Raw genomic sequence first — 27387 nt, forward strand, 5'->3', positions numbered from 1 at the left:
GAACGCCAGGGGGTCAGATCCTTCCACCAGCCCCTCAAGTCCTGTGCACACCCCTGACCCAGACACAGGAACACACATAATTAAAAATAAGGCAAAGCATTTTAAAAAGATATTGTGCCATGAGCTCTGGGAGGGAAGAAAATAAAACTATGTTTACTGGTAGGTTTGTTTGCTTGGTTGGTTGGTTCATTGTTTTTTTGTTTTTTGTTTTTGTTTTTGTTTTTGTTTTTGTTTTTTTTTTCAAAACAGGGTTTCTTTGTGTAGCTCTGACTGCCCTGGGATTTGCTATGTAAACCAGGCTGGCCTCGTGGTCTCAGAGATCCTCCTTCGGAGTGCTGGGATTAAAAGTGTGGGACAGCCCAGCAGTGGTGGTTCATGCCTTTCATCCCAGCACTTGGGAGGCAGAGGCAGGTGGCTTTCTGAGTTCAAGGCCAGCCTGGTCTATAGAGTGAGTTCCAGGGCTACACAGAGAAACCCTGTCTCGAAGCCCTCCCCCCCCCCCAAAAAAGTGTGGGATACCACATCCAGCTCATAGTCAAAATTTTAAGAAACAACAAAAATCATTAATTCATTAGAGTGAAGAAAAGGGAAAGGTTTCTACATATAAGTCCAATAAAAATTATCTGAAACCTAGAAATGACTAGAAATTTTGTTTACTGAACAAGGCCTCATTAGATAAAATATTAAAATGTTACTAAAAGAGTAAGAAGAAAACTTGCTAAGTGGAAGGCGTCATCGCCACATAGGGCAGAAAACACTAACATGAAAATGTTAATTACCCCTCAGCTAATCTGTAATTTTAATACAGTCCAAATAAAAATGATAACTACTTTTTTGAGGGGGGAGGGTTGAGACAGGGTTTCTCTGTGTAGCCCTGGCTGTCCTGGAACTCACTCTGTAAACCAGGCTGGCCTCGAACTCAGAAATCCGCCTGCCTCTGCCTCCCAAGTGCTGGGATGAAAGGCGTGCACCACCACTGCCCGGTGATAACTACATTTTAAAGATTCACTAAATAAATTCCTTATAAAATCCGTACAAGAAATAAAGGTTCATACACAGCTAAGCCAGACAGTTACACAAGAGAACCTGATGTGCCAGATATCAAGGCATCATTCAAAACCACAGCCACAGAAGACGTGGACGTGGACGTGGACGTGGACGTGGACGTGTTTCCCCGGGGCGAGCATGACAGAATGAGTGACGTCAGGGTTCAGGAATGTATTCCTCACCTCACAGGGGAAATAATGGGGTTGGGAGAGACTGCTGAGAAAACTATATGCCTATCTAGACCAAAAATAAGGGGCAATGCCTGCATAGCAGAACATTTTAGAATCAATTCTCTAAAGATCCAAATGTGAGACAATTATAAAGTTAATTGAAGAAAATATCACACAAAGAAGAAAAAGATTATAACACTAAACTACAGCCAGGCATGATGAGCCGTACCTATAATCCCAGCACTTGGGAGATGGGACTGAATGATAGCAAATTCAAAGCTAGCTTGAGACAGGTAGCAAGTTCAAGACTAGCCTGTGTTACTATGTGAAATCCTGGTGTGGTAGTTTGAATAAAAATGGCCCCCATAAGCCTATAAGGAGTGGCACTCTTAGGGGGTGTGGCCTTGTTGGAGGAAGTGTGTCACTGCGGGGTGGGCACTGAGGTCTCAGATGCTCAAGCCAGGCTCGGTGTGGCAGTTTCTTCCTGCTGCCTGCTGATCCAGATGTAGAACTCTCAGCTCCTTCTCCAGTGCCATGCCTGCCTGCACACTGCCATGCTTCTGTCATGGCAATAACGGACTAAACCTCAGAACTGTAAGCCAGGCTCAGTGAAATGCTTTCCTTTATAAGAGTTGCTGAGGTTATGGTGTCTCTTCACAGCAATGGAGACTCTAAGACAGCTGTCTTTAAAAATATTCCTAAACTTCAAAGATAAAGAACTACAATGGGTATGGAACTGAAGTACAATGGCCACAAAATCCCACTGACATCTTCAGAGCACTGTATTTGTCAAGGATATTCATCAGGACAGACTGTCTCCTGGCCCACAAAACAAATTTATGATTTTTGAAGGATTCTATTTAGAGAAGGCTTAATTTTCAGCCACAATGAAATTATGTTATAAATAAAAAGCAAGCATATATGGAGAAACCTCCAAATATTTAGAAAATAAAAACCATATCACTAAATAATCCATAGTCTCAGCTGGTGAATTCCTAGGTGTTTGCAGGAGAGAAATGAGTCTACCCATGCAAAAATCTGGACCTAATGTCTTCAGTAGCCTTAGCTCAGGAGTCCCAACATGAAAACAACCAAACACAAAGCAACAGGTGGACAGAGATGAGCAAGGGGTGCACTGTGGCAGCAAAGACAGGTAGCTGGCACAATCAGTATGCCATGGCTGAATCTCAAGATAGTTATGCTTGGCTAGCAAAAAGATCAGACCAAAAACAACAAATCATTTAACTCTAAACATATTCTAGAGTATTTCTAGAATTTGAAAACTTAAAAACCAACAGATTTGGGCTGCTTAGATGGTCCAGCAGGTAACGGTGCCTGGCATAAGCCTAGGGGCCTGAGCTGCATCCCGGAAGCCCACATGGTGCTAGGACAGAGCCCTGACTCCCCAAGGCTGTCCTCTAACCACCACATGAGTGCCAGTGCACACATGCCTCCCGACCCAAATAAATCAAACAATAGATGTAACTTTAATTTTTTTTATGTGCAAATTCCTCCACAGTGGATGCAGGCCAGGGTTTATCTTGATGGGAGGCAGATGGACGGTATCACAGGGGGGCATGAGCACGTCATCATCTCCACTGTGTCACATGAGTGCAGCTCATGAAATTTCAATTGAAAAGTCCTCAGGCAACCTTAACATTTGCATGTCTACAGAACACACAATGCATGCATGTGCAAGAAATACACAAGCAAGGACACATATTAAAAAATGCAACAGAGCAATTGATTTCCTAACATACATGGAAAGCAGAGTGAGAGACGTCTCAGTGATTGCAACCATCTCCTGCTCTGGCAGAGGACCCAGGCTTAATCCCCGGCACCCACATCTGTCAGCGTCCAGCGGTAACTCCAGTTCCAGAGCATCTGAACTCTGTGGAGACCTGCTGCATGTGATGCACAAATTGATGAACCACACTCATATACTCATAAAATAAAATTTTAACCCCTCCCCAAATCTTTAAAATATACAGGAATAGAGAACAGGGGAGGGAAAATGGGCTCGATGAATAAATACACTTAAAAATTACATAGTGGGGAGAAAAGGAGAGAAGAGACACATTTTAATGTATTCAGAACGGTACCTGTTTTTAAGGAATATTTATGAAGGGAGTAAATTCTATATGATATGAAAATCAGTATCAACAGACACTTCAGACCAGGTCCCAGGTGATGAGTTATAAATAAACAAGGTATTTCTCCTGATAGTGTTGAAATAGTGAAAATTTCAGTATTTGCTGAAGAAACACTTATTTGTGTCTACTTTGTACCCAGTCCTATCCCTTAGGCCACGCCCACCTGATAGGCCTTCCGTTTTGATGGCTGTGGTGGACTCCTGTACGACTCCCCAAGGGCCAAAGCTGGGCTCCACTTTCACTCCTTCCTCCATGTTCTCTATGGTCACAGTGCTTTTTAGCTTTGTTTGGAGGGTTCGCGCCTGAAGCTGTTTGAAGGCCTCATGAAATGCCATTTCCATTCGAATATCATTATTCTGAATTTCATAGAACAATCCTGAGGAAATAAAGAAGCTGAAATAAAGGGCTGACTTCCCACCATCATAGCTCAAGAATAGGTACATTTTATTTCTCTCTGCCATGTTTGTTTTACTGGAGTTTAAAAACCACATCCTCGGGCTGGTGAGATGGCTCAGTGTGGGTAAGAGCACCCGACTGCTCTTCCGAAGGTCCAGAGTTCAAATCCCAGCAACCACATGGTGGCTCACAACCATCCGTAATGAGATCTGACTCCCTCTTCTGGAGTGTCTGAAGACAGCTACAGTGTACTTACCAATAAATAAATAAATAAATAAATAAATAAACCACGTCCTCAGTAAATAGGAAAAAGGAAAATCTCGCAATGGGGTTTCCCTATCCCACATCACAGGGAAACAGCATACCGAGTAAAGTCCAGGCAATAACATTGGTGGGTTCCAAGCATGTAGCATCCTCAAAGAAGATTTCTGCTTGCTCATAGTTCTCCAACAAGATAGCCAGGACACCACACAGCAACAAGCTGAGGAGACACCCACACACACGGTTAGCAGTTTGGTCCCATGGTGCTTCAATGGAGCAAAGACAAGGTCGAGTTGCAGCGTATCTGTGCCTTTCATCCATATCTCCTTCTTGTCTACCTGTCAACGTGACTCTCATTCAGAGAAAGGGCTTTCCGGAAACATTCCTGCGCTTTGATGTTGTCTTCAGTGAGGAGACAGAAAGCGCCGTAATCCAGCCAGTTTTCCAGGTTCTGGGGCTCCCGAACCAACCTCTAGGTACACACAGAGACAGGGTCATTGTAATGCTACACCCTACTTTTTGTGCATAACAACACAGTAGATGTTCCATACGTACCATACTTTCTATGAAAGCCAAAAATACCATTTTTTCTTTTGCTTATACAGGATCCAGATGCCTAAAGTACTATTCTAGCTTTGAGTCTATAATTGCCGACATAACTTAAAAATCAAATCCTCGCTGGTATGATGGCTCAGTGGGTAAGAGTACCCAACTGCTCTTCCACGGTCCAGTGTTCAAGTCCCAGCAACCACATGGTGGCTCACAACCATCCGTAACGAGATCTGACGCCCTCTTCTGGTATGTCTGAAGACAGCTACAGTGTACTTACATATAATAAATAAATAAATCTTAAAAAAAAAATCAAATCCTCAAGAGATTTATACCTAAACTTAACCAATATCTTAGGAACTAATGACTATCTTTATTGCATCAGGCACATATAATAATTGCTATCATAAACTTGAGATGGCAAACATGCACAATTATCTATAAACCCAAGAAAAAAGATGCTTCATGAAAATGAAAACTACAAACACGGCTTAAGGAAATTATCCAAGTATAGCAGATCACACCTTTAATGCCAGTGCAGAGGCAGGTGGATATTTGTGAGTTCAAGGCCAGACTGGTTACAGAGTGAGTTCTAGGACATCCAGGGCTACACAGAGAAACCCTGTCTCCCAAACCCCAAAACCACCCCCCCAAAAAAAAAGGAAAAGAAAAAGGCAAAGAAAATTCAAGAGAACATGAATAAGTGGAAAGCTAGCCTGAGTTCAGGTTAGGACGGGAAGATTTAGTGTTGTGAAGATGTCAATGCTGCCCAGATTAACCTACACACAGGCCAATCCCTGTCTTCATTCCAACAGAAATTCTTAAGAAGCTAAACATAGAATCACTATACAACCAGCAATTCCACCTTTAGGTATAACCAAAAGAATTAAACATTAAAAAGAATAAAACAGCCAGGCAGTGGTGGCGCACGCCTTTAATCCCAGCACTTGGGAGGCAGAGGTAGGCGGATTTCTGAGTTCAAGGACAGCCTAGTCTACAAAGTGAGTTCCAGGACAGCCAGGGCTATACAGAGAAATCCTGTCTCGAAAACAAACAAACAAACAAGAATAAGACAAATGCCAAATAGTTTTACAAAAATGTTGCGTTGAGTCTTTTAGTTTGGTTTGGTTTTTCCATGACAGGGTCTCACTATATAGCTCTAGCTGTCCTGAAACTCACTGTAGACCAAGCTGACCTCCAACTCAGAGATTCACCTGCCTCTGCCTCCTAAGTACTAGGATTAAATGGGTGTGTCACTTTTGAGTCTTAAATTCTAGATACAAGTTGCTTGAAAAGTATATGTTCTACAAATAATTTCTCCTACTCTGTTCTTTCATAACCCTGACAAGCCTGGAACTTGGTATAAAGCCCACACTGGCTTCCAATTTATGGCAATCTTCCTGCCCCTACTTTCTGGGGCTGGGATGACAGACATCACTTTTTCCTGTCACCTTCTGTCCTTTGTCATCTGCCAAGGAACTCTCCACACAACACTTGGTCAAGAAGATTTTTCTCCTATGTTTCTTCTAAAAGTTTCATATTTTACATTTAGATTTGTTATCCATTCATCATTGATTTTTGCCCAATGTTTAAAGTCAGGTCAAGGCTTGTCCATTTTGCATGTGGATTACCAGCTATTCTAGTACTGTCTGTTGAAACAATTCATTTATCCATTGAATTTATTCTACAACTTCATCAAACGACTAATTCCCTGTGTGCTGGGGAGAAAGCATATATGCAAACATGAGGACCAGAGTTCGGATCTGTAGCACCTAAGGAAAAGCCAGGTAGGTGTAGTAGCCTGTCTCTAATCTCGGTGTGAGAGGCAGGGGACTACAGACCCTGGGCCCCAGAGCAAGGTGACCAGCTACACTAGCCAGACTGATTAGCTCTGGGTTCAAATGAGATAGCCTGCCACAGTATCTAAGGTGGAGAAGACCCGGTTTGAATCATACCACCCATATGGTGGCTTGCAACTCTTTGTAACTCCAGTTCTAGATCTGATGCCCTCTTCTGGCCTCCACAGGCACCAGGCATGCACATGGTGCACAGGCTCACATGAAGACAAAACACTTCACACACGTAAAATAAAAACAAATTTAAAAAATAGTCAAGTGACCTGTTGGATACATGGCTTATTTCTCTAATTGTAGAACTCAGGAGGCTGAAACAGGAAGATCTCATAGGCCAGCTTGAGATTCAGGGAAACACCTCGTCTCAAAATCCCAAAGCCTGGGCTGGGGATACAGTTCGCTTTGTAGAGCACGAGCCTGGCATGCTTAAGGTCTCCCGTTGGATCCCAATACTCCAGGAACTGTGTGCTGTGGGTGCTGCTATGATCCTAACATGGGAGAAGTAGAGGGAAGGGAAGAGAAGGTCAAGTTCATCCTTGGCTAATGATGGTTTGAAGGTCAGCCTGGGATGTACAAGACCCTGTCTCCAAAGAGAGTGGGGGGGAGGGAGAAAGATAAATAACAAAACCGAAATCAAAATCCAAATGATCTTATTCATATGGGCATAGTTTTGGTCTCTCTCTTTCAGTCCTACTGATCTGTGCCTATAGTTTGACATATGGGGTTTAAATTTAATTTTAAAAACCTATAATTTATTGGGGGGTGATGCAGGCACACACTCAGGAGGCAGAGGCGGGCTGATCTCTGAGTTTGAAGCCAGCCTGGTCTACAGAGTGAATTCCAGGACATTAAGGGCTACACAGAGAAACCCTGTCTCAACAAACCAAAACCAACTAAACAACTCTATAAACAGAAAAACAAAAAACTACCATTTTTCACAGATTCACAAATAATAACAACAATCACTGAGACGTCCAGTTACCTCTTCATAATACATTGCTGCTATTTCAAACTTCTCATTGACTTCTGCCTCAAACGCAAAGAGTCGGAGCTGCTCGCTGCTTGTCTGAATGGTTGAGGTACTGCTTGGGACATCATCCGGGACGGCCTTGTCATTGAGATCATAAACAAACAAAGTAAACAACTACATGTGGAGGTCTTTATAAGAATAAACTGGGGCTGGAGAGATAGCTCGGTGGTTAAGAACACTGACTGCTCTTCCAGAGATCCTGAGTTCAATTCCCAGCAATCACATGGTGGTTCACAACCATCTGTAATGGAGATCTGATGCACTTTTCTAGTGTGTGTCTGAAGACAGTTGTAGTGTACTCATATAAATAAAAAAAAACAAGTAAATAAAAAAATAAACTGGATATGGGATATAGTCATAACATAAACGAAACATAAATGTGTGTATGTATGTGTGTGTGTGTGTGTGTGTGTGTGTGCATGAGTGAGCACACTCATGTATAATGGAAGGAGTGAGCTTGTCCTAAATTCCCTCTGTAGACCATGCAGGTCTTTACCTTTATCTTTCAATCCTCCTGTCTCAGCCTCCAGTGTAACTGGTATTTCATGCCTGCAACTACAGGGCCAGCTTCCATCCTTTCAATAACGATTTCTTTCATAGAGGTAACAGAAAGGCTAACCATACTAGGCACTTGGGAAGTGGAGGCAGAAGGATCCATTCAAGGCCATCTTTGGCTACATAGGAAGTTCAGGGCTGGGCTATGTGAAACATTAAAGGAAGAAGGTGAGGCATTAGGCAAGCAACCCTTAATGTGTCAAACGCATTGGATACTGAATCTAGGACCTTGCATATGCCTGGGAAAGGATTCCACTGAGCTCCGTTCCCAGTCTAAACCCTCAACTTTTTTTTTATAAACTATTTTCTTTTTTATAACTTTAAAAAAATATTATGTGTATTGGTGTTTTGCCTGCACACTTGTCTGTGTGAGGGTTAGGGACAGTTGTGAGCTGCCATGTGGGTGCTGGGAACAGAACCCAGGTCCTCTGAAAAAATAATCAGTGCTCTTAACTGCTGAGCCATCTCTCTAGCTACTAACCCTCAAGTGTTAGTGCCCCATCTAAGCTGTTTCTCCCCGTGCTGTCCCTGTGGTCTCAGATGAAGAGTCACCCACGGTTTCTTTCCTCCTTTTTAAGGCTAACCTTCCCATCTCAAGTCTGGCTCTCTCAGTTCTCCACCTAGGTCTTTCTGACTGCATTTCCTTCCTTTACTTAATTTTGTTTGTTTTCTTTGAGACAGGCTCTTTCACTCTCACCCATGATAGTCTGAAAAGAACACTGTAGCCTAGGTAAGCCTGGAACTCACTGTGGCCTCCACTCATGGCTATCCCCCTGCCTCACTTGGCATCACGGGTGCTGGTGTCACCACGCCCCATCCTTCACTTGGTTTTAACTTTTCCACTTTGCCCACTTTATTTGCCAAACCTATTTTCATGATCCCTTTAAAGCGAGCAGCCTTGTAATTTCTAGATTCTATGTTCCTTTGTCCAACTTCTTGAATGTATATTATTTCCTATCAACATATTTACTCCTCAATTAATTTTAGTTTGAATCTTCCCAGTGTAAATGTAAATGAGAAACTTTCCCACGGAAAGTTTGACAATAATCTCCTTATTGTTAGATCCAACAAAATTCTCCAGACTTGTTTTTCTTCAGTCCCTAAGTTTTGGACAATGTGCATCTGTTTTCTTTTTAATTCTTTCTCCTTGGCTCCAGCAACCCCACATTCCTGCTTCCTGAAGTTTCATTTGTTCCCTTGTCATCTCTTCCTCTCACCCATCCCTTCACGGACACTTCCTAGGCATCTACTGCCAAAGCCCCTGGTCTTTCTTCACATTTCTTTTCAGGCAGCTGTGTCTCCGGCCACATGACTCCTCAAACCTCATCTCTAACTCAAACTGCTCTCTCTTAAGCAAAGGCCCACTGGTGCTGATGTTCAAAAATAAACCTAGTATCTCCCTCTGCCCCCCACATCTACTCATGCTCTGCTCTGTTCCTTAGTCACCAATGCTCAGTCACCAAGCCCTAAATTTAAGAACACTTGACTCAGGGCTGGAGATATGGCTCTGAAGTTAAGAGCACTGGCTGGTCTAGTAAAGGACCTGGGTTCAGTTCCCAGCACCCACATGGTTGAAGCTCACAACCACCTGTGAGCTTCAACCACAGTTTCAGGGGACCTGATGCCCTCTTCTGGCCTCTATGGGCACTACATATCAAACATACATATGTGCAGGCAAGACACCTACACATATAGAATGAAAATAAATACTTTGAAAGAGAATCCTTGACTCCTCTTCCCTTAGTATATAATAACCAGACAACATCACCAGCGTCACCTCAAAGCCAGCTTCTGTAACTGCTACGGGAGTCCTTTTCAGTAAAAAGTACTAATCTAATCAAACTATATCCCAGTATGAGTAATTGATTTAACTCCTGTTAATAGGGAAAAGGGGGAAAACTTTAAATTAAAAAAAATTATGTGTATGGGTTTTTTGCCTACTAATACCTGTGCACCACATGTGTGTCTGGTGCCCATGGATACCAGAGAGGGCATCAGGTTCACCTGGATATGGAGTTATGGATGCTTGTGAACCATGTAGGTGCTAGGAGTTGAACCCAGGTCCTCTGGAAGAGCATCCTGCGCTCTCAACAGTTGCTTAGCTATTCCTCTGACCCTGGAATTTGTCTTTGTGAAGCATTCAAGGCCTCTCCTCCACCCTCCCAAAGCTCTCATCAGGAATGGCGGTCCAGCTTCGAGTCCTGATTCTCCAACTGTTGACAGCTTCTGCATCTCCTCCTGAACTCTGCGGCTTATACAGAAATGTGTACGTTGTGTTCCTGAGCTCCTAAGCCTGGTGACTCAATGCCCGCAAACACCTCCACCTGGAGATGTTTGCAGCTTCGAAGGCCCAGCTCAAGGTCCAGCTCCTCTATGAAGCCTTCCCTGAGAGGTCCCAGCATTGCAGAAAGCTCTGGCCCGCCCCTGTAGAGACATCCCTCCAGCAAAGTAGCAAAGACCTCATCTGTGTCTCGAGTCTGACTTCTCTACTACACAAACATTCCTATCTCATGTCAACTGTCAAAAGCTTTCCAAACAAATCATATGAAATCATACATGCCAGCCACGCCTACGCCCAAGTAGGACTTCCCTAATCCTATAGCATTGTGCTCTCCTGCCTCATCCATTCCGAGAAGACTGAAGCATATGAGGAAAGGTCAGGAAAGAAAGACTGCAGTGAAGAAAGACAGAAGATGAAAGACAGAGGCCATGAGGTGCCTCGGCTGCTCAGAGAGTTGCTTTTGTCACACCAAGTGACAATTAACTACCTGCAGGAATGCAGAAAAGCAGGTGAGACGCAAGCATGCAGACAGGCACAGACTCATGGGTACAAAGCAGTCGGTGGTCACTAAAATGCACGCCCGAGCTGGCAAGGGAGCTCAGTGGGTAAAGGAGTCTGCTGCCAATCCTAATGACTTCAATCTGGTCCCTGGGAAGGAGGGACCTGGACAAGTGCACGGTGGCACACAAAATAAACAAAAACGTAATTTAAAAATTTAAAGGCATATCTTAATTGCTACCATCATCTTTACAGCAGCAGTTCAAACATGCCTTTTCAAATATCCGAAGATACAGTTTTTCCTTATTTTTATTATCCTGAAGAAAAATTGAGACTTGCGCACATTCAGAAAATAATGTTTCATTTTATGATTTCCATAGCTTTTATTTAACAAATCTGTCACATTAAAAATCTTTTATTCTTCGTGTGTGTGTGTGTGTGTGTGTGTGTGCATGCATGTCTTGTCTGAGGCCAGATGAGGGTACAGTTATGAACCACCATGTGGATGCTGGGATCAAAGTCGTGTCCTCTGGAAGAGCAACCAGTCCAGTCCCATGTCATGTTCTTTAAAGCTGGAGAACTAATCTTTCTAGGAAACTGAAGGAACATGTCCCTTCCCCTCCAAACAGACTAACAGTCCCTGTACAGAACAGACTACTTCACCCATGTTTGTTAAATAAAGGAAGAAAATGAGCAAAGAAGGAAGAATGTTTAGAAAGAAGCCCTGCTGCCCTCTGAGGGGGTGGGCGCTCAGTTGTAAACACCTACCTGGTTCAGGGCCACATGCATTTGATCTACCAAGAACACATACAGCTCACTGATAAATGTCTGCAGTTCCTCCTGGCTTTCGAATGCTGTTGTCTTCAAGTATTTCTCTCTGACAATCTTTACGACAGCATGCTGCAAGACACACACATTCCCTTCTGATGCTGCCGTTCAGCAGTGTAGCGACACCCAGGCCTTAGGGCTTCTGATACTGGACTCAGCAGGACCTCAAGTGATGGTCAGTTAACTTCCCTGTTAACTGTGAGGCTCTCCATGGACTAACAGCTCCCCAGTCAACACGTTCTGAATGGATTTATGTATTTAATGACAGTTTCACTATGTAGCCCAGGCTGGCCTGGAACTTACTTTGCAGCCCACGGTGCTCTTCAACGCACATCTCCTGCCTCTGTCTCCCAAGTGCTAGTTTTAAAGACATGTTCCTCAGGCCTGGGTTGTAAGAAATCCTTTTTGAGATTTTGCAACATCACTAGCAGAGGAATGACAGTGCCCATACCATGTGAAGAAGGTCATAGAGCTGAAATAACCTTGAGAAATAACTTTGTGAGTTGTGTCTTGCTCAGCAGCCGTGCGGTGTCATGGAGAAAGGTCTGTGAGGCTAGAGAATAGGACTCTGGTTTAAACACTGTAACTGTACCACTTCACCTATTCTTTGCTTGTATGTTTGTTTTGTTTTGTTTTGTTTGTGTTTTTTGGACAATCCCCCCCACACACACCTCTCTAGTCCTGGCTGTCCTGAATTACCTTCTGTAGACCAGGCTGGCCTCAAACTCACAGAGATCCTCCTGCCTCTGCCCTCCATGTGTTGGGATTAAAAGAGTGCATCACCATCAGCCAGCGTCATCTAGTCTATTTTGGTACCCCAGTTTCCTTATTTGTTAAGTAAATACATAGTTCCAGTCTTGCCATCATACTTCAGATGGCGACTGAGAAGCTGAACAAAGGAAAAAGAAGTAGAAGTTTGAAATTACATAAAACTGTACAGGGGCCCATTGTATAATTCAAGACAGCCAAGGTTGTATGGCCAGACTTTGTCTAAAAAACAAAATTACACAAATACAGTAGTCTGGATGAAGCTGCAGTCCATTAACCAAGGCCAATTCCAGTTTGGAAACAAGTGGAAAATTCCAGAAACGAACAATTCATAAGCTTTAAGTTGATCAGTGTTCTGGGTAGATGTAGAGGTCTCACACTGTCCAGCTCCTTGGATCTAAAGTGCCTCTTTAGCATTTCATACTGTATAGGATACCAAGCACTAAGCACTCAATAGACAAGTTATCAGACTGACAGCCAAGGTTCCATATCATGTGTGTTTAATAGTCCCTACTGAACAGAATAAAGGCACCAAAGCACCAGCAAGGAATGAAGCCAGTTTGGATACACCAAAGAGAAGCCATAAAGTGCTTCCTTTGAGTGAAAAAAAATCATAGGCACAAATACAGGGAAAAACATACAAGCTTCAGTACTATCCACAGTTTAAAGCCATTTATGTATTTCTATTTTATGTATATAGATATTTTGCCTGCATATATGTCTGTGCACATGTATGTCTGATGCCCAAAGAGGTCAGAGAGGTTATCAGGTTCCCTGAGATTGTAGTTACAGATGACTGTGAGCCTCCAAGAGAGTGCTGGGAACCAAACTTAGTTCTCTGGAAGAACAGCCAGTGTTCTTAACTGTTGAGCTATCTCTCTAGCTGCTTATTCACAGTTCTGAACATCTACTGGGGATCTTAGAACACATACACCATAGATATAGGGAGAATAACATATAAGTTCAGCATGTTGGGTATGGCCTGACAGCTGCAGTTTCTTTTTCCCTCACTAAGTCAGGTTATATACTAAACACCATCATATCAATATTCATAATAATCCCATGTGATATTACTTTATTGCTCAAAAATAACTCATCCCCAAAACTAAAAAAAAAAAAAAAAAGTTCTGAACATAAATACTAGCCATTACCATTTTAAAAGACCAGGATTATTTTGTTTGTTTGTTTGTTTTTGTTTGGACAAGATCTCATTATAGCCCAGAATCCAGGCTAGCCTCAGACTTGTTATGTAGCCAAGGCTGGCCTTGAGCTCCTGACCCTTCACTTGCTGAGAGCTGGGATTACAGATGTGCAGCACCAGCTCTCCACTCTCACTCTGCAGACAGAGGCTTGAGTGAGGGATACGGAGAATCAGCTATAGTGCCCGAGAACATAACTTCTGCTAGTGGAGGGTGTGGAGTTTGCTCTCAAGTCCAACCCAGCCTCAAGTGAGGATTGGGTCTCACAGGCTCTCATTTGAAATAAACACATAGCATCCGAGACTGCATGAGAAGTGGATCACTTTCTCATGTTCTGTCCCAGAGCACCTAGCCAAGCAGAAACTACTGAGCATGTGAGTGTGTGTGTGTGTATGTCTGTGTGTGTGTGTGTCGGGAGGAGGGGTGTTCCACTGGCTGATAGAATACTTAAAGAAATGCATGCTTCACCGTGTGTGTGTGTGTGTGTGTGTGTGTGTGTGTGTGTGTGTGTGTCGGGGGTGGTGTTCCACTGGCTGATAGAATACTTAAAGAAATGCATGCTTCACCTTGTGTGTGTGTGTGTGTGTGTCTGTGTGTGTCTGTGTGTGTGTGTGTGTGTGTGTGTGTCGGGGGGGAGGGGTGTTCCACTGGCTGATAGAAAACTTAAAAGAAATGCATGCTTCACCTTGTGTGTGTCGGGGTGGGGGGTGTTCCACTGGCTGATAGAATACTTAAAGAAATGCATGCTTCACCTTGTGTGTGTGTGTGTGTCTGTGTGTGTGTCTGTGTCTGTGTGTCTGTGTGTGTGTCTGTGTGTGAGTGTGTGTGTGTGTATGTGTGTGTCGGGAGGAGGGGTGTTCCACTGGCTGATAGAATACTTAAAGAAATGCATGCTTCACCGTGTGTGTGTGTGTGTGTGTGTGTGTGTGTGTGTGTGTCTCGGGGGGTGTTCCACTGGCTGATAGAATACTTAAAGAAATGCATGCTTCACCGTGTGTGTGTGTGTATGTGTGTGTGAGTGTGTGTGTGTGTGTGTGTGTGTCGGGGGGGGGGAGGGGTGTTCCACTGGCTGATAGAATACTTAAAGAAATGCATGCTTCACCTTGTGTGTGTCTGTGTGTCTGTTTGTGTGTATGAGTGTGTGTGTGTGTGTGTTGGGGGGGGGGGGGAGAGGTGTTCCACTGGCTGATAGAAAACTTAAAGAAATGCATGCTTCACCTTGTGTGTGTCGGGGGGGGGGGTGTGTTCCACTGGCTGATAGAATACTTAAAGAAATGCATGCTTCACCTTGTGTGTGTGTGTGTGTCTGTGTGTGTGTCTGTGTCTGTGTGTCTGTGTGTGTGTCGGCGGGGAGGGGTGTTCCACTGGCTGATAGAATACTTAAAGAAATGCATGCTTCACCTTGTGTGTGTGTGTGTGTCTGTGTGTGTGTCTGTGTGTCTGTGTGTGTGTCTGTGTGTGAGTGTGTGTGTGTGTATGTGTGTGTCGGGAGGAGGGGTGTTCCACTGGCTGATAGAATACTTAAAGAAATGCATGCTTCACCGTGTGTGTGTGTGTGTGTGTGTGTGTGTGTGTGTGTGTGTGTGTGTGTCGGGGGGGGTGTTCCACTGGCTGATAGAATACTTAAAGAAATGCATGCTTCACCGTGTGTGTGTGTGTATGTGTGTGTGAGTGTGTGTGTGTGTGTGTGTGTGTGTCGGGGGGGGAGGGGTGTTCCACTGGCTGATAGAAAACTTAAAGAAATGCATGCTTCACCGTGTGTGTGTGTGTGTGTGTGTGTGTGTCGGGGGGGTGTTCCACTGGCTGATAGAATACTTAAAGAAATGCATGCTTCACCTTGTGTGTGTCTGTGTGTCTGTTTGTGTGTATGAGTGTGTGTGTGTGTGTGTGTTGGGGGGGGGAGAGGTGTTCCACTGGCTGATAGAAAACTTAAAGAAATGCATGCTTCACCTTGTGTGTGTCGGGGGGGGTGTTCCACTGGCTGATAGAAAACTTAAAGAAATGCATGCTTCACCGTGTGTGTGTGTGTGTGTGTGTGTGTGTGTCGAGGGGAGGGGTGTTCCACTGGCTGATAGAAAACTTAAAGAAATGCATGCTTTACCTTGAGCTGTTCTTTGAAAGCAAAGTACTTTCCAGAGCAATTGAGCTCATAGTTGAGCTGACACTTCCGCTCCTCCATGGTCTCGTTGTCTATGTCACTCTCCAGTTTAGGCCCTTGCTTCCCAAACATGCGGTAGTATTCATTGAGTATGGCTCTAGAAATGCTCTTGATCTGCGTGTGGTAGTCACTCACAGCCTGAGAAAACAACCAAGGACCAGCAGTGAACAGATCGTGGACTAAAAGTCCCCAACCAGGTTAGCACTAAGCTGTCCTTTTCCACTAAACCAGGCTACACACTGCACAGGATTCATTGATCACAGATGCACACACACACACACACACACACACACACACACACACTTGGCTGCACCTCAGGAAGCCACACTGAAGAGCTTGTGTTGCCTTCAAATGCATTGTTACCCACAGTTTCGCCCTGGCATTAACACCTGCCTTCTGAGCGCCCCCTGTCCGGCGAGTGAGAGGTGGCCTCGGGGGTATCATTTCCTTGACCCTGTATCAGGAAAAGGAACAAACACAACAAAAGCTCGATTATCTGCAGGCCTGTGTTCTTTCCTATCTCCCCAGAGTCTGTGTGGGGGAGATCTGAGGTCTATCTCCCTACTGCATTGGAGGATTTGAGTTTTCTCACATAAAACCCTAGATCTGAACCCTAGGACAGTATATGAGACGGTACTGATTTGGGACTGGTTTTATGCTCACACTTTTTTTTTTTTAAAGTATTGGTTCTGGACTAATGGTTAGAAAATAATGGGTATCCCTCTGTGTGTTTCTGAAGTCCACAGACTTGGAAAATGAAGCTTCCTTTCCACCTAGGATGAAACATGGTTTTGTTTTTGTTTGTTTTGTTTTTAAGATTTATTTATTTTTATTTATATGAGTACACATTAGCTGAGGGAATCAGATCCCATTACAGATGGTTGTGAGCCATCATGTGGTTGCTGGGAATTGAACTCAGGACCTCTGGAAGAGCAGCCAGTGCTCTTAGTCATTTAGCCATCTCTCCAGCCTCATCTCTCTATAGCTTTTCTCTATGAAGCAACACGTGCCAAGATCCTTACCTTTTCTTTCTAGGGAATCTTAAATGAATCTACAAGGAGGACCAGGCATGGTGCTGTGCACTGTGACCCTGCACTTGGAAGATGGAAGCAGGAGAACCAGGAGTTTAAGGTTAGCTTCATCTATATGGCAAGTTTGAGTCAGTCTGGGCTTCTCCAGCCCTCGTCTCAAAAAACAGACAAAGCAGAAGAAAACAGAAGAAAGAACCCTTCTTCTGTCTCCAAGGGATGAGTCCAGCAGCTCCCGTCCCTTAGATTCAGATTCCTATCCAAAAGTACTCTACAGCCTTGAGATCCTCAATTGGGCAAGTTTAACTTTCCTTTGATAGGACCTAAATAATTGTATAGGACTGTTAATGATTAGTAACTCTAATCTTATTTATCTTAATAGACAATAGTAAAGATGTTACAGACTTGGAATGATGTGTAGCTAAGAATCGCCTTCTAACTTTGTTAGCCTCCTACCATCCTCTCTGAAAATAATATTATTAATTTTTTCAAAATATACAGTGAGTTCCTACTGTCTATCGAGAGCTTTTCTAGGCCTGGGAATGGAGCTAAATAAACAACACAAGACTCTTGCCTTCATGGGGTTTACATTCTGGTAGGGAAAGAAAACTATTAACGTAAATATGGTAGTAGCATGTGCCCGAGGAAATGATGTGGGGAGGCAGAGCTGTGTTGGAGCTCAGGCCTCACCGGGGAAGGCTTCACTGAGGGTATCTGGGCAAAGGCCCAAGGGAAGAGAAGGGGAAGTCACGTGATGTCCAAGAGAGGGCTATTTCAGGCAAAGCAGCAGCTAGCGTAAAGCTTGCTGCAGATGCGAGCTTAGTATTTGGCAAATGCCTTTAATCCCAGCACTCAGGAGGCACAGACAGGTCGATCTCTGTGAGTTCAAGGCCAGCCTGGCCTACATAGTGAGACTCTGTCTCAAAAACAAAACAAACTATCCAAATTAATAAAATCAGAAATGAAAAGGGAGACATAACAATGAAATATATCATAGAAAAATTATTCTGTTTGTTGAATGTTAACAGTTGAGTATTCTAAAATTATGTTCTACCAAAAAAAAGCAAAACAAACAAGAATAACAAAAAATGAGTTTTACATGTGAGGAAAAGCAAAGATCTTAGTATGGTTGGACTGAAGGGTGGAGGGCAAAGCGGACACTGAAGTGCAGGCCACTGTGGGCCTTCGTAAGGACCTTACTCAGGGTGTGATGAAGTTCCACTGGTAGTTTCAGAGCAGAGGGATCTTATGGGCTGACCTTCATTCTAATGTAACCATATTATAGTGCTCAATTAATGAGCTGGGGACACGGTTCAATGGCGAAGAGCGTTTACTGTGCAAGCCAGAAGACCCGAGTTTGAATCCCATCTCATATGCAGAAGCACCACCATACAAAAGCCAGGTGTCAGGACGTGACTCACCTGTGGGCGGAGGGGTGGGCATGGGAGCAGTTTAGTTAAAATGTGAAGTTCCATGTTGAGTGAAAAAAAATCCATCTCAAAAACACTAAGGTGAGTCATGGAGATGACTCGGGGATAAAGGCATTTGCAGTGCAAACTTGAAACCTAAGTTCCATCCCTAGGCCTATGTAAAGGGGGAACGAGGATGCCAACTCTACGGAGTTGTAATCTGATCACACATGCAACATGGAGTGTACACACACTACCACCACCACAATAACAATTAAAACTTAAAAAAAAAAATAAGGTGAGAGTGATTGAAGAAGGCTGCCCTCTGGCCTCCACACATGTACATGAGTAAGTACACATACACACACATGTGCATACAGACATGTACAGCACAAACACACAGCACACACATGAATGAGTATGCCCATACACACATGTACATATATTAGTTTACAATGCAAACACACACACACACACACACACACATGCATACAGGCAAAATACTCATAAAATGAAATTGCTGGGCAGTGGTGGTGCACACCTTTAATCCCAGGACTCAGGAGGCAGGAGAGGTGTATCTCTATGAGTTTGAAGCCAGTTTGGTCTATAGAGTGAGTTTCAGGACAGCCAGGCACACACACACACACACACACACACACACACACACACACACAACCCTTATCTTGAAAACCCAAACAAATAAACAGACAAACAAAATTAAAAACAAACAAACAAAAAAAAGACAAACCTTTAGCAAGGCCTACTAAGAAAATAAATAAATACAGAGATTTTAAAAAAAGATATGAGAACACTTTGGAACATTATATACCAACAAATTTAAATTGCTGCTGAAATAGTAACATATAAACAAAGTGATAGTGCAGTAAACACAGTTTTCAAGAACTTCATGTGTGGATATGTGATGCGTGTGTATAAGCGTGTCATCTCCATGTGTGGATATGTGATGCATGCGCATGAACGTGTCATCTATGGCCTTAAAGCAACTCCCAGACAGACAGCACGGTGTGAAAATACTTCCAGACAGTGGGAATTTGCCTGTTTTATACTTTCTTGCTCATGTCAAAAAAATGTAATGATATTCCCAATGAAGAAACAATAGCGGAGTGAACTCCATCTGTAACAGAGACAACAACACTGTTGCTTAGGACAGGGAAAATTACATTATGGGGAAAAAATGAGTGGCCTCTTCTTCATTTCTAAACTGTACCAAACAGGAGAATAAGCGCCCTGCACCTTCTGGCCAGTTCCTCTGGCATCCGCTTTGGAACCAGGGCTTTTTCCAGCTGGATCTCCAGGACAATGTATGTTCCCGCTTCTATGTATTGCTGCAAAGACATGATTACTAGTTAATCTCATAAAAAGGCAGCAATGACATATTTTTAGTAACATCAGATATTACTTACAATACACTGAGTAAAAGTATGTGTATGAAACTGTGGTTCAAATATTTTACATGGGACAATAATTTGAAAGGAATGTAGCAATAGTGGTTAGCTCATTGAAGAAAGCGTTTTCATGGCTGTTCTTGGAAATTTCTACTCTACTGACTCCCATTGAACATACTTTTTAAAAATTTTTTACTTATTTTCTTTTTTGAGACAAGGTTTTATTATGTAGCCTTGCTTGGCCTGGCACTCTCTGTGTGAACCAGGCCTTGAACTCACAGAGATCCTCTTGCCTCCTCAGGGCACACCACCATGCCTGGTAAACTCATTCATACTTCTATTGGAGCTATTTTAAATGCATGTCACTCTTTCCTCTTTCCTCTGCACAGAAAAACAAAACAAAATTAAACCAGTTTAATTCTGGAAGGAGCCTAACCACTGTCTAGTGCAAACTCCCTTTGAGGTCTCAGTGAACAAGCTTGCCCAAGGTCGTAGATTACGCATAAGCAAGCACTTGTGGTAACTCAAGTCTCACCTCTAGCATTTTCCAAGGAAGCTGTGCTACTCAGTGAGAGTCTGGGAGAGTTTAGTTTCTGAAATGATGAAGGTACTTACCTGTCCTTCAAGGTTGTGGCTCAGGGGGGCTTCACTTTCCAAAGGGGTGTCTGAGCTCTGTGATTTTATACTAGGCGCTTGCTGAAACAAAAAGAAACATCAGAGTGTGGACTGTTTCATGGCCTTCATAGTAGTGGGGACAATAAGACACGAAATACATCACTACAATGTCCCAGATGAGGAAATGAGTGCAAACGTCTGTACATACGGTCTCCAGCCTACCAGCTCTCCAAGCCGAGGCCGTCCTTCTGTGTCCTTGTCTTTCCCTGGTTTCTCTTCTTTCAGATTCTTGGAGAGAGGTTTGGACAGTGGAGAGTTAAGTCCCCCTGCTTTATTATTTTGGACCAAATGGTGCCCAGTGTCCCTGAATAAGCTGAACAAGCACTTGGTCTGAAAAGAAGCAAGCAAAGCAAGCGAACAATGACTGAGTTATAGGTAAGGGGCCTGCCCCGCAGGGGGACAGCTTCTCAGATCCTTTCATCAGCCAGCACAGAGCCCTGACGACCCTCGCTGGGCCCCTCCCTTAAAGAGCACATAGAGTCACCACTAGAAATGAGCGGCCTGCCTGTATGTAATGTGGCAGCCACACTTGATTCTGCTAGCACAACTGTAGGCATCAGGAAGATTTCCTCTCTGAAACATAATCCTGAATTACCTCAAGTAAAATAGCTCATTTATATACAAGAAACAATACTTGTCTAAGTGCTACTATTAAATATAACTGGAAGAATAAGGTAAGCTTAAAGGGAGTGATAAAACCTTGGTGTGCATAGTTCAAATCACAGCTGATTTTTGTCATGTTTTCTGGGAAAGCAATCCCCTGCAAAACTTAACAATAAAAATGCAGTATGCAATCATTGCAAGGACAGTTATTTTTTGATAATAAAGTTATGGAAGATCCACCATTCATTTGCATACCAAGTGAGTAGCAGACTCTTCTTTAAAAATAGAAATCAACCGGTCAGTGGTGGCGCACACCTTTATTCCCAGCACTTGGAAGGCAGAGGCAGGTGGATCTCTGAGTTCAAGGCCAGCCTGGTCTACAGAGAGAGTTCCAGGCTAGCCAAAGTTACACAGAGTAACCCTATCTAAAAAATAACCATACATACATACATACATATATACATACATAAATACATAACTATCAGACTTATAGGAATTTATCATTAAAATAACTTAAACCCCTTTGATCTACAATGGTGTAATGCCTGCAAGATATACTAAGGCAATGTTGACACAGAGCTTGTGAGAGTAACCAACCAATAACTGATTGGACGTAAGGTCACTCACTCCCTGAGATAAAACCTATACCTGACACTGCTTGGGTGACCAAGAACCAGAGACTAGATAGCCCAGGACCTAGAGTAAAAACAAATAATACTGATCTAAAAACAGAAAGGTGAAACCCCTAAAAGCATAGTGATAAAGTGGCTCTAAGGACACTCTGCTCTCCTCGTGGATCAGTGCCTTGCACAGCCATCATCAGAGAAGTTCCTTCTGTTTTTTTTTTTTTAAATCTCTCTCCCATTCTTTTTTTTTTTTTTAGATTTATTTATTTATTATATGTAAGTACACTGTAGCTGTCTTCAGACACTCCAGAAGAGGGAGTCAGATCTCGTTACGGATGGTTGTGAGCCACCATGTGGTTGCTGGGATTTGAACTCCGGACCTTCGGAAGAGCAGTCGGGTGCTCTTACCCACTGAGCCATCTTGCCACAATATGTACTCACTGATAAGTGGATATTAGCCCAGAAACTTTGGATGCACAAGATATAAGATAGAATTTGTTAAACTCATGAAACTCAAGAAGAACGAAGACCAAAGTGTGGACACTTTGCCCCTTCCTAGAAATGGGAACAAAACACCCATGGAAGGAGTTACAGAGACACAGTTTGGAGCTGTGACGAAAGGATGGACCATCTAGTGATTGCCATATCCAGGGATCCATCCCATAATCAGCTTCCAAACGCTGACACCATTGCATACACTAGCAAGATTTTGCTGAAAGGACCCAGATATAGCTGTCTCTTGTGAGACTATCCCGGGGCCTAGCAAACACAGAAGTGGATGCTCACAGTCAGCTAGTGGATGGGTCACACGGCCCCCAATGGAGGAGCTAGAGAAATTACCCAAGGAGCTAAGGGGAACTGCAACCCTATAGGTGGAACAACATTATGAACTAACCAGTACCCCGGAGCTCTTGTCTCTAGCTACATATGTATCAAAAGATGGCCTAGTCGGCCATCACTGGAAAGAGAGGCCCTTTGAACTTACAAACTTTATATGCCCCAGTACAGGGGAATGCCAGGGCCAAAAAGGGGGAGTGGGAGGGTAGGGGATGGGGGGGGGTGAGTATGGGGGACTTTTGGGATAGCATTGGAAATGTAAATGAGGAAAATACCTAATAAAAAAAAATAAATTAAAAAAAAAAAAAGAAGTTCCTTCTGCAGAAGATGAGAACAAATGCAGAGACCCTCAGTCAGCCATTACACAGAGAGTGAGAGACCTTGGGATGCTCAGCCCTAAATGAGATATCTCCATCAAATCCCTCTCCTCGGGGCTCAGGGAACCTGGCAGAAGAGGAGGCAGAAAGAGTATATTATATGTAAGAGCCAGAGGTGATGGACACGCCAAGAAAACCAGGCCCTCAAAAGCAACTTGAGTAAAGCTCATATGAGCTCACAGAGACTGAGGCAGCATGCACAGGGCCTGCATGGGTCTACAGCATGTCTCAGTGCATGCATACAAGCAGATACATATATAGATAAACACACACATATATGCATAATGACAGTTAGTGTTTTTATGGGACTCCTAAGTGTGTGATCAAATGAGACTCATTCCTGTGCCTTCTTCACTCGGGCTTTTTTCCTTCTGTTGATTTATCCTTCAAACTTGGATGTGATAGCTTTTGTTTTATCTTATTATATTTTATCTTGTCATATTTTTTAAACGAGTGAATGAATGAGTGAATGAGTGAGTGAGTGAGTGAGTGAGTGAGTGAGTGAGTGAACACCTGGCCACTATAGTGAGGGTTAACAACTGAGCTGTCATATGCCAGCCACTCCAGCTCAAGTCTCATGTCCAGGACTACTTGGCCAACTATAATGGACTTCACCGTTTCTTGTGTGCTTTTATTTAGTTACAGTTTGGTGGGCTTGTTTTGTTTTTCTGTTTGGATGTTGTTTTATTTTGTTTCCTTGTTGTTTCTGGCTTTTGCTGTATTGTTTTGTCTTTGGGAAAGAACTTAAAGTTAGGTAGGCAGGGGACAGGGAGAGGATCTGGAAGGACTTGAGGGGAGGAAAAAAATATGGTCAAATATATTTAAATTTAAGGATTGATTTAAGTAATAAAAAGACAAGTAAATTAATTGTATTAAGTGTGCATGTGTGTGTCTATTATGGAAGTGAGCAGACAATTCTTAAGAGAAGTGCTTCCCTGTTATCTTGTGGGATCTGGGGATCAAACTGAGGCTGTCAGGCCTGCCTGACAGTACCTCCACCCTTTGAGCTTCTTGCCAACACAAGTAAAAATAATAAGATAGGGTCTGGTGACATGGTTCAGCAGTTAAGAACTTAAGAGTTAACTGCTCTTCCAGAGGTCCCGACTTCAATTCCCAGCAACCACATGGTGGTTCATGACTATCTGTAAAGGTATCTGATGCCCTCTTCTGGCATGTAGGTGTATAGGCAAACAGAGCACTCATCACCATCATCATCACATTACCATGGTGTACCCTGGTGATGTACACCTTTAATCCCAGAAGTTTGGAGGCAGATGGATCTCTAAGTTTGAGACCAGTTTGATCAAGTTCTGGGACAGCCAGGGTGGCACAGTGGGACTCTGTCTCCAAAAAAACCAAAAACAAACAAAATACAAAGCCAAAACAAAACATGAGCATGACCTATAATCCCAAGCACTTGGGAGGCAGAGGCAGAAAACTTGCAAGTTCAAGAACAGCCTGAGCTACATACAAGAAACCCTGTCTATATTAAAAAACGCAGTTAGCAATCAATGCCTGGGAAAGTCATAAAGGAGCTAAATTGACATAGAACTGAAATGACGTCTGAACATGTATGTCTATAACCCAAAGACAACTGCTTCTCTCAGCCTTAATGAGAGAAACCTCTGTTTACAGTACACAGTGGGGAATGCCGTATACTAAGTGCTTCTAGATGTCACTGCAAAGACCTGAGTGGTAAAGATGCAATCAAATACACATATGACAATAAATTAAGATTATGCAACTTCTTACCTTTTCGAAGACTGTCCCATCCAGGTAGGGGTACACATGAAAAGCCCCTCTTATCTTCTTCACTCCTGGATACAGGAGTGGGACCATGTTGATGTAAGCCACACCATGAAAGGAAAGCTGGTTTTCATCATCGATCTAAGGGAATATGAGCAAGAGTTGTTACGGCTACAGAGCAGAGGGGCGTATGGTGTAGAGTGCAGACTCGGAGATCTTAGATTTGTTCTAGAAACAAGCTCTGTTAAGCAAGTAGCTGTGTACCTTTGCTCAGTGACAGACACTTTAGGACCTGGTGTTATTTCTAGAGTGAGTTTAACAACCACCGAGGTCACACATATTAGCAGGGTTAATGAGGTAAAGGCTGTAGCCAAGTCAACATATATTCAACTGAATTGATATTATAAATACTCAACCAAAAAGTCCATTTCAGCAGATCACTTCTTAGGAGAAAAGTAAAATTTTGTAAACAAAGATAACAGAATTTAAGATAATCAAATGTCCTGGCTCAGACTGTATTTCAGAGTTCTGAACCTTCCAGAGCTTTATTATGGCTTCTGACCAGCATGTTTTGGCATATTTTCTTAGCTGATAGGTCATGCTTTGCTGAGAAAGGGTCTCTTTTTGTATCCAGGTTCCAAAGAGCACTTTCCTTAGTCAGCAACTCCTGCCACCGACTAAGGACCACAAACAAGGCTGCCTTGTATTTGCAAGACCCAATTCCATGCAAACTTTCACTGCAAAGATGAAGTGCTTGCCAACAAACACATTCTAATGTCATTTTGCCATAAAATATGTTAATGGAAAATCAAATTTTAGAGAAAACAAAAATTCCAAGCTTAAAAGTAATCTCTTTAAATTTGCCTACTGTAATAACTGTTCGATTTGAGATGAAAAACATCCTTTGTTTCCATCATAACATTTCATGGCTTTGATATCTAAAGAATGTTAACCACTATATATTGTAATAAAAGAAGGAAATAGTTACACGCTGATATAACTATTCTGTTTTAGAGTAGGGCTTCCTTATTTAAAAACTCTTTGGGGGGCTGGAGAGATGGCTCGGCGGTTAAGAGCATTGACTGCTCTTCTGGTGGCCCTAAGTTCAAATCCCAGAAACCACATGTTGGCTCACAACCATCTGTAATGAGATCGATGCCCTCTTCTGGTGTATTTGAAGACAGCTACAGTGTACTTGCATATAATAAATAAATTAATTTAAAAAAACTCTTTGGAGGATGGCTCAGGGGACACAGTGGTTCCCCCACATGTATGAGGACAGAAATCTGGACCCCAGCACACCCATAAATGCTGATCATGGGGAGCAACCCACTGGAATCCCGACACTGGTGTTGGGTAGGCTGGGGCAGGAGATCCCAGAGCAGGCCAGCTAGCCAGTCTAGCCCAAGTGGGAAGCTCTGAGTTAAAGAGCAGGGAAAGACAGGATTTCATGAGCCTGTATCATTTTTTCCTGTATAAGTCTCTTTATTCCTCCTTGTGTATAAATTCCACGAGGGTCATTCAGTAGACTGCCATTTAAAATGATCATGGTACCAAAGGAGAATCCCACATCTTTAAAGCCGTTCCTCTGTGGATGAATGCTTTGCTGATGTGAACTGTGCAGTAATAACCCGATGGGCCAGCATCTCTGGGCTGTGTTGACTTGGACTCTTGGGCAAATACTCAGAAGTGGTGCAGCTATGACATGCGAGCTGATTTCCACAGGGGACCGATGAGTTTCCACCCTGACCAGCAGTGCCTTTTGTTTGTTATGGTGGCAACATTTTTGTTATAGAAAAAAAATGCCTTTTCAAAACCAAATTAAATAACTTAGATGTTTGATAAGGGCCTGCTAGGAGTTGTGTGTCATGCTGGGTTTGTGCAGACTATAAAAGCAGACTACTGAGTGACCCCTACCCTCACGGAATTTACACACATGGAGTAAGGATGAGACAGAGACAGGAAAAATGATACAGCACATGTTCCAGGCTCACAGAAATCCTGTCTTTCCAAGATTGTGGTTTATCTATGAATCCTATTACTTAACAAGCAGTCTTTGGTAGGTAAGTCTAGGTTAACTAGATTGAGCTGTATCACTCATTTTGACCTAGATAAAAATGAGTATTTCTTATGTTACCTATGGTAAGATGTAATACAGGGTCAAGGAAATATCTGAAAATAAGGCTTGAACAAGTATTTGTGAGCCACAGGGAACTTCAGTGGCCAATCATCCTGATTTCCCTGGGAAAGGAGCTATAAGTACACACACTAAGACAGTCCTAGACAAAGAACCACAAATGGGTCGCATGAGGGGAAACAGCCACCTAAGATTGGATTAGACACAGAGACACAGAGACACAGACTTGATTTGATAGGTCACTTCTAATTTTAAAAACTTGAGGGGAAGGCTCTCTCTGTTGTCTAGGCTTCTCTCCAACTCTGGATCGAAAATGATCCTTGTCTCGGTCTCCCAGTGCTGGGAACCGCAGGCAGAAGCCACCACACCCATTTTATTTTAGGGAGCCACATGTTTACCTTCTCAAGTTTTCCTGGTTTGGCTTTTGGCATAACGACCAAAGGCACTCTTGTGATCTCCACAGGCCAGAGTCGGCAATCAGCAATTCGCTTCTGAAAACTGCAAATTAAAAACTATCAGCACTGTCAGCAAATGCAAACAGCAGAGCTTAGAAGGAATGCTCTTCTGTTTTAGGAAATTATGAGTAAAATGATCTGGGGACATGGCTCAGTTGGTCAAGTGGGTGCTTGTCTAGTCCTGGGTTCAGTTCAAAGTAAGTACTAAAAATAAAATCTATTGCCTAAAAAGTAATGGAATACATGTCGTTGGTGTGTGTGTGTGTGTGTGTGTGTGTGTGCGCGCGCGCGCGTGCATGCATGTGTGCACAAGCACATGTGTGCAAGTGAGAGAGAAAGAGA

At 43.1% G+C, this 27387-nt stretch overlaps 1 protein-coding gene across 4 annotated transcripts in view; it reads right to left on the bottom strand.

Moving 5' to 3' along the window:
- The window catches only part of Cfap70 (cilia and flagella associated protein 70), a 58075-nt gene that overhangs the window by 10746 nt on the left and 19942 nt on the right, over positions 1-27387 (bottom strand). For 2 of the 4 annotated variants that reach the window (NM_029698.1, XM_006519684.1), the window contains exons 9-20: positions 26989-27088; positions 24460-24594; positions 20427-20594; positions 20205-20285; positions 19438-19529; positions 16140-16200; positions 15690-15884; positions 11562-11693; positions 7412-7537; positions 4366-4499; positions 4132-4247; positions 3534-3746 (exon numbers count right to left, since the gene is read on the bottom strand). In NM_029698.1, coding sequence (NP_083974.1) covers positions 3534-3746; positions 4132-4247; positions 4366-4499; positions 7412-7537; positions 11562-11693; positions 15690-15884; positions 16140-16200; positions 19438-19529; positions 20205-20285; positions 20427-20594; positions 24460-24594; positions 26989-27088 — 1553 coding nt within the window. Of the gene's footprint in view, positions 1-3319; positions 3437-3533; positions 3747-4131; positions 4248-4365; positions 4500-7411; positions 7538-11561; positions 11694-15689; positions 15885-16139; positions 16201-19437; positions 19530-20204; positions 20286-20426; positions 20595-24459; positions 24595-26988; positions 27089-27387 lie in introns of all 4 variants that reach the window. The other 2 variants (NM_001163638.1, NM_001163639.1) reach the window with 2 other exon arrangements.

Source organism: Mus musculus, chromosome 14 (assembly GCF_000001635.26).
Source record: "Mus musculus strain C57BL/6J chromosome 14, GRCm38.p6 C57BL/6J".
Lineage (NCBI taxonomy): Eukaryota > Metazoa > Chordata > Mammalia > Rodentia > Muridae > Mus > Mus musculus.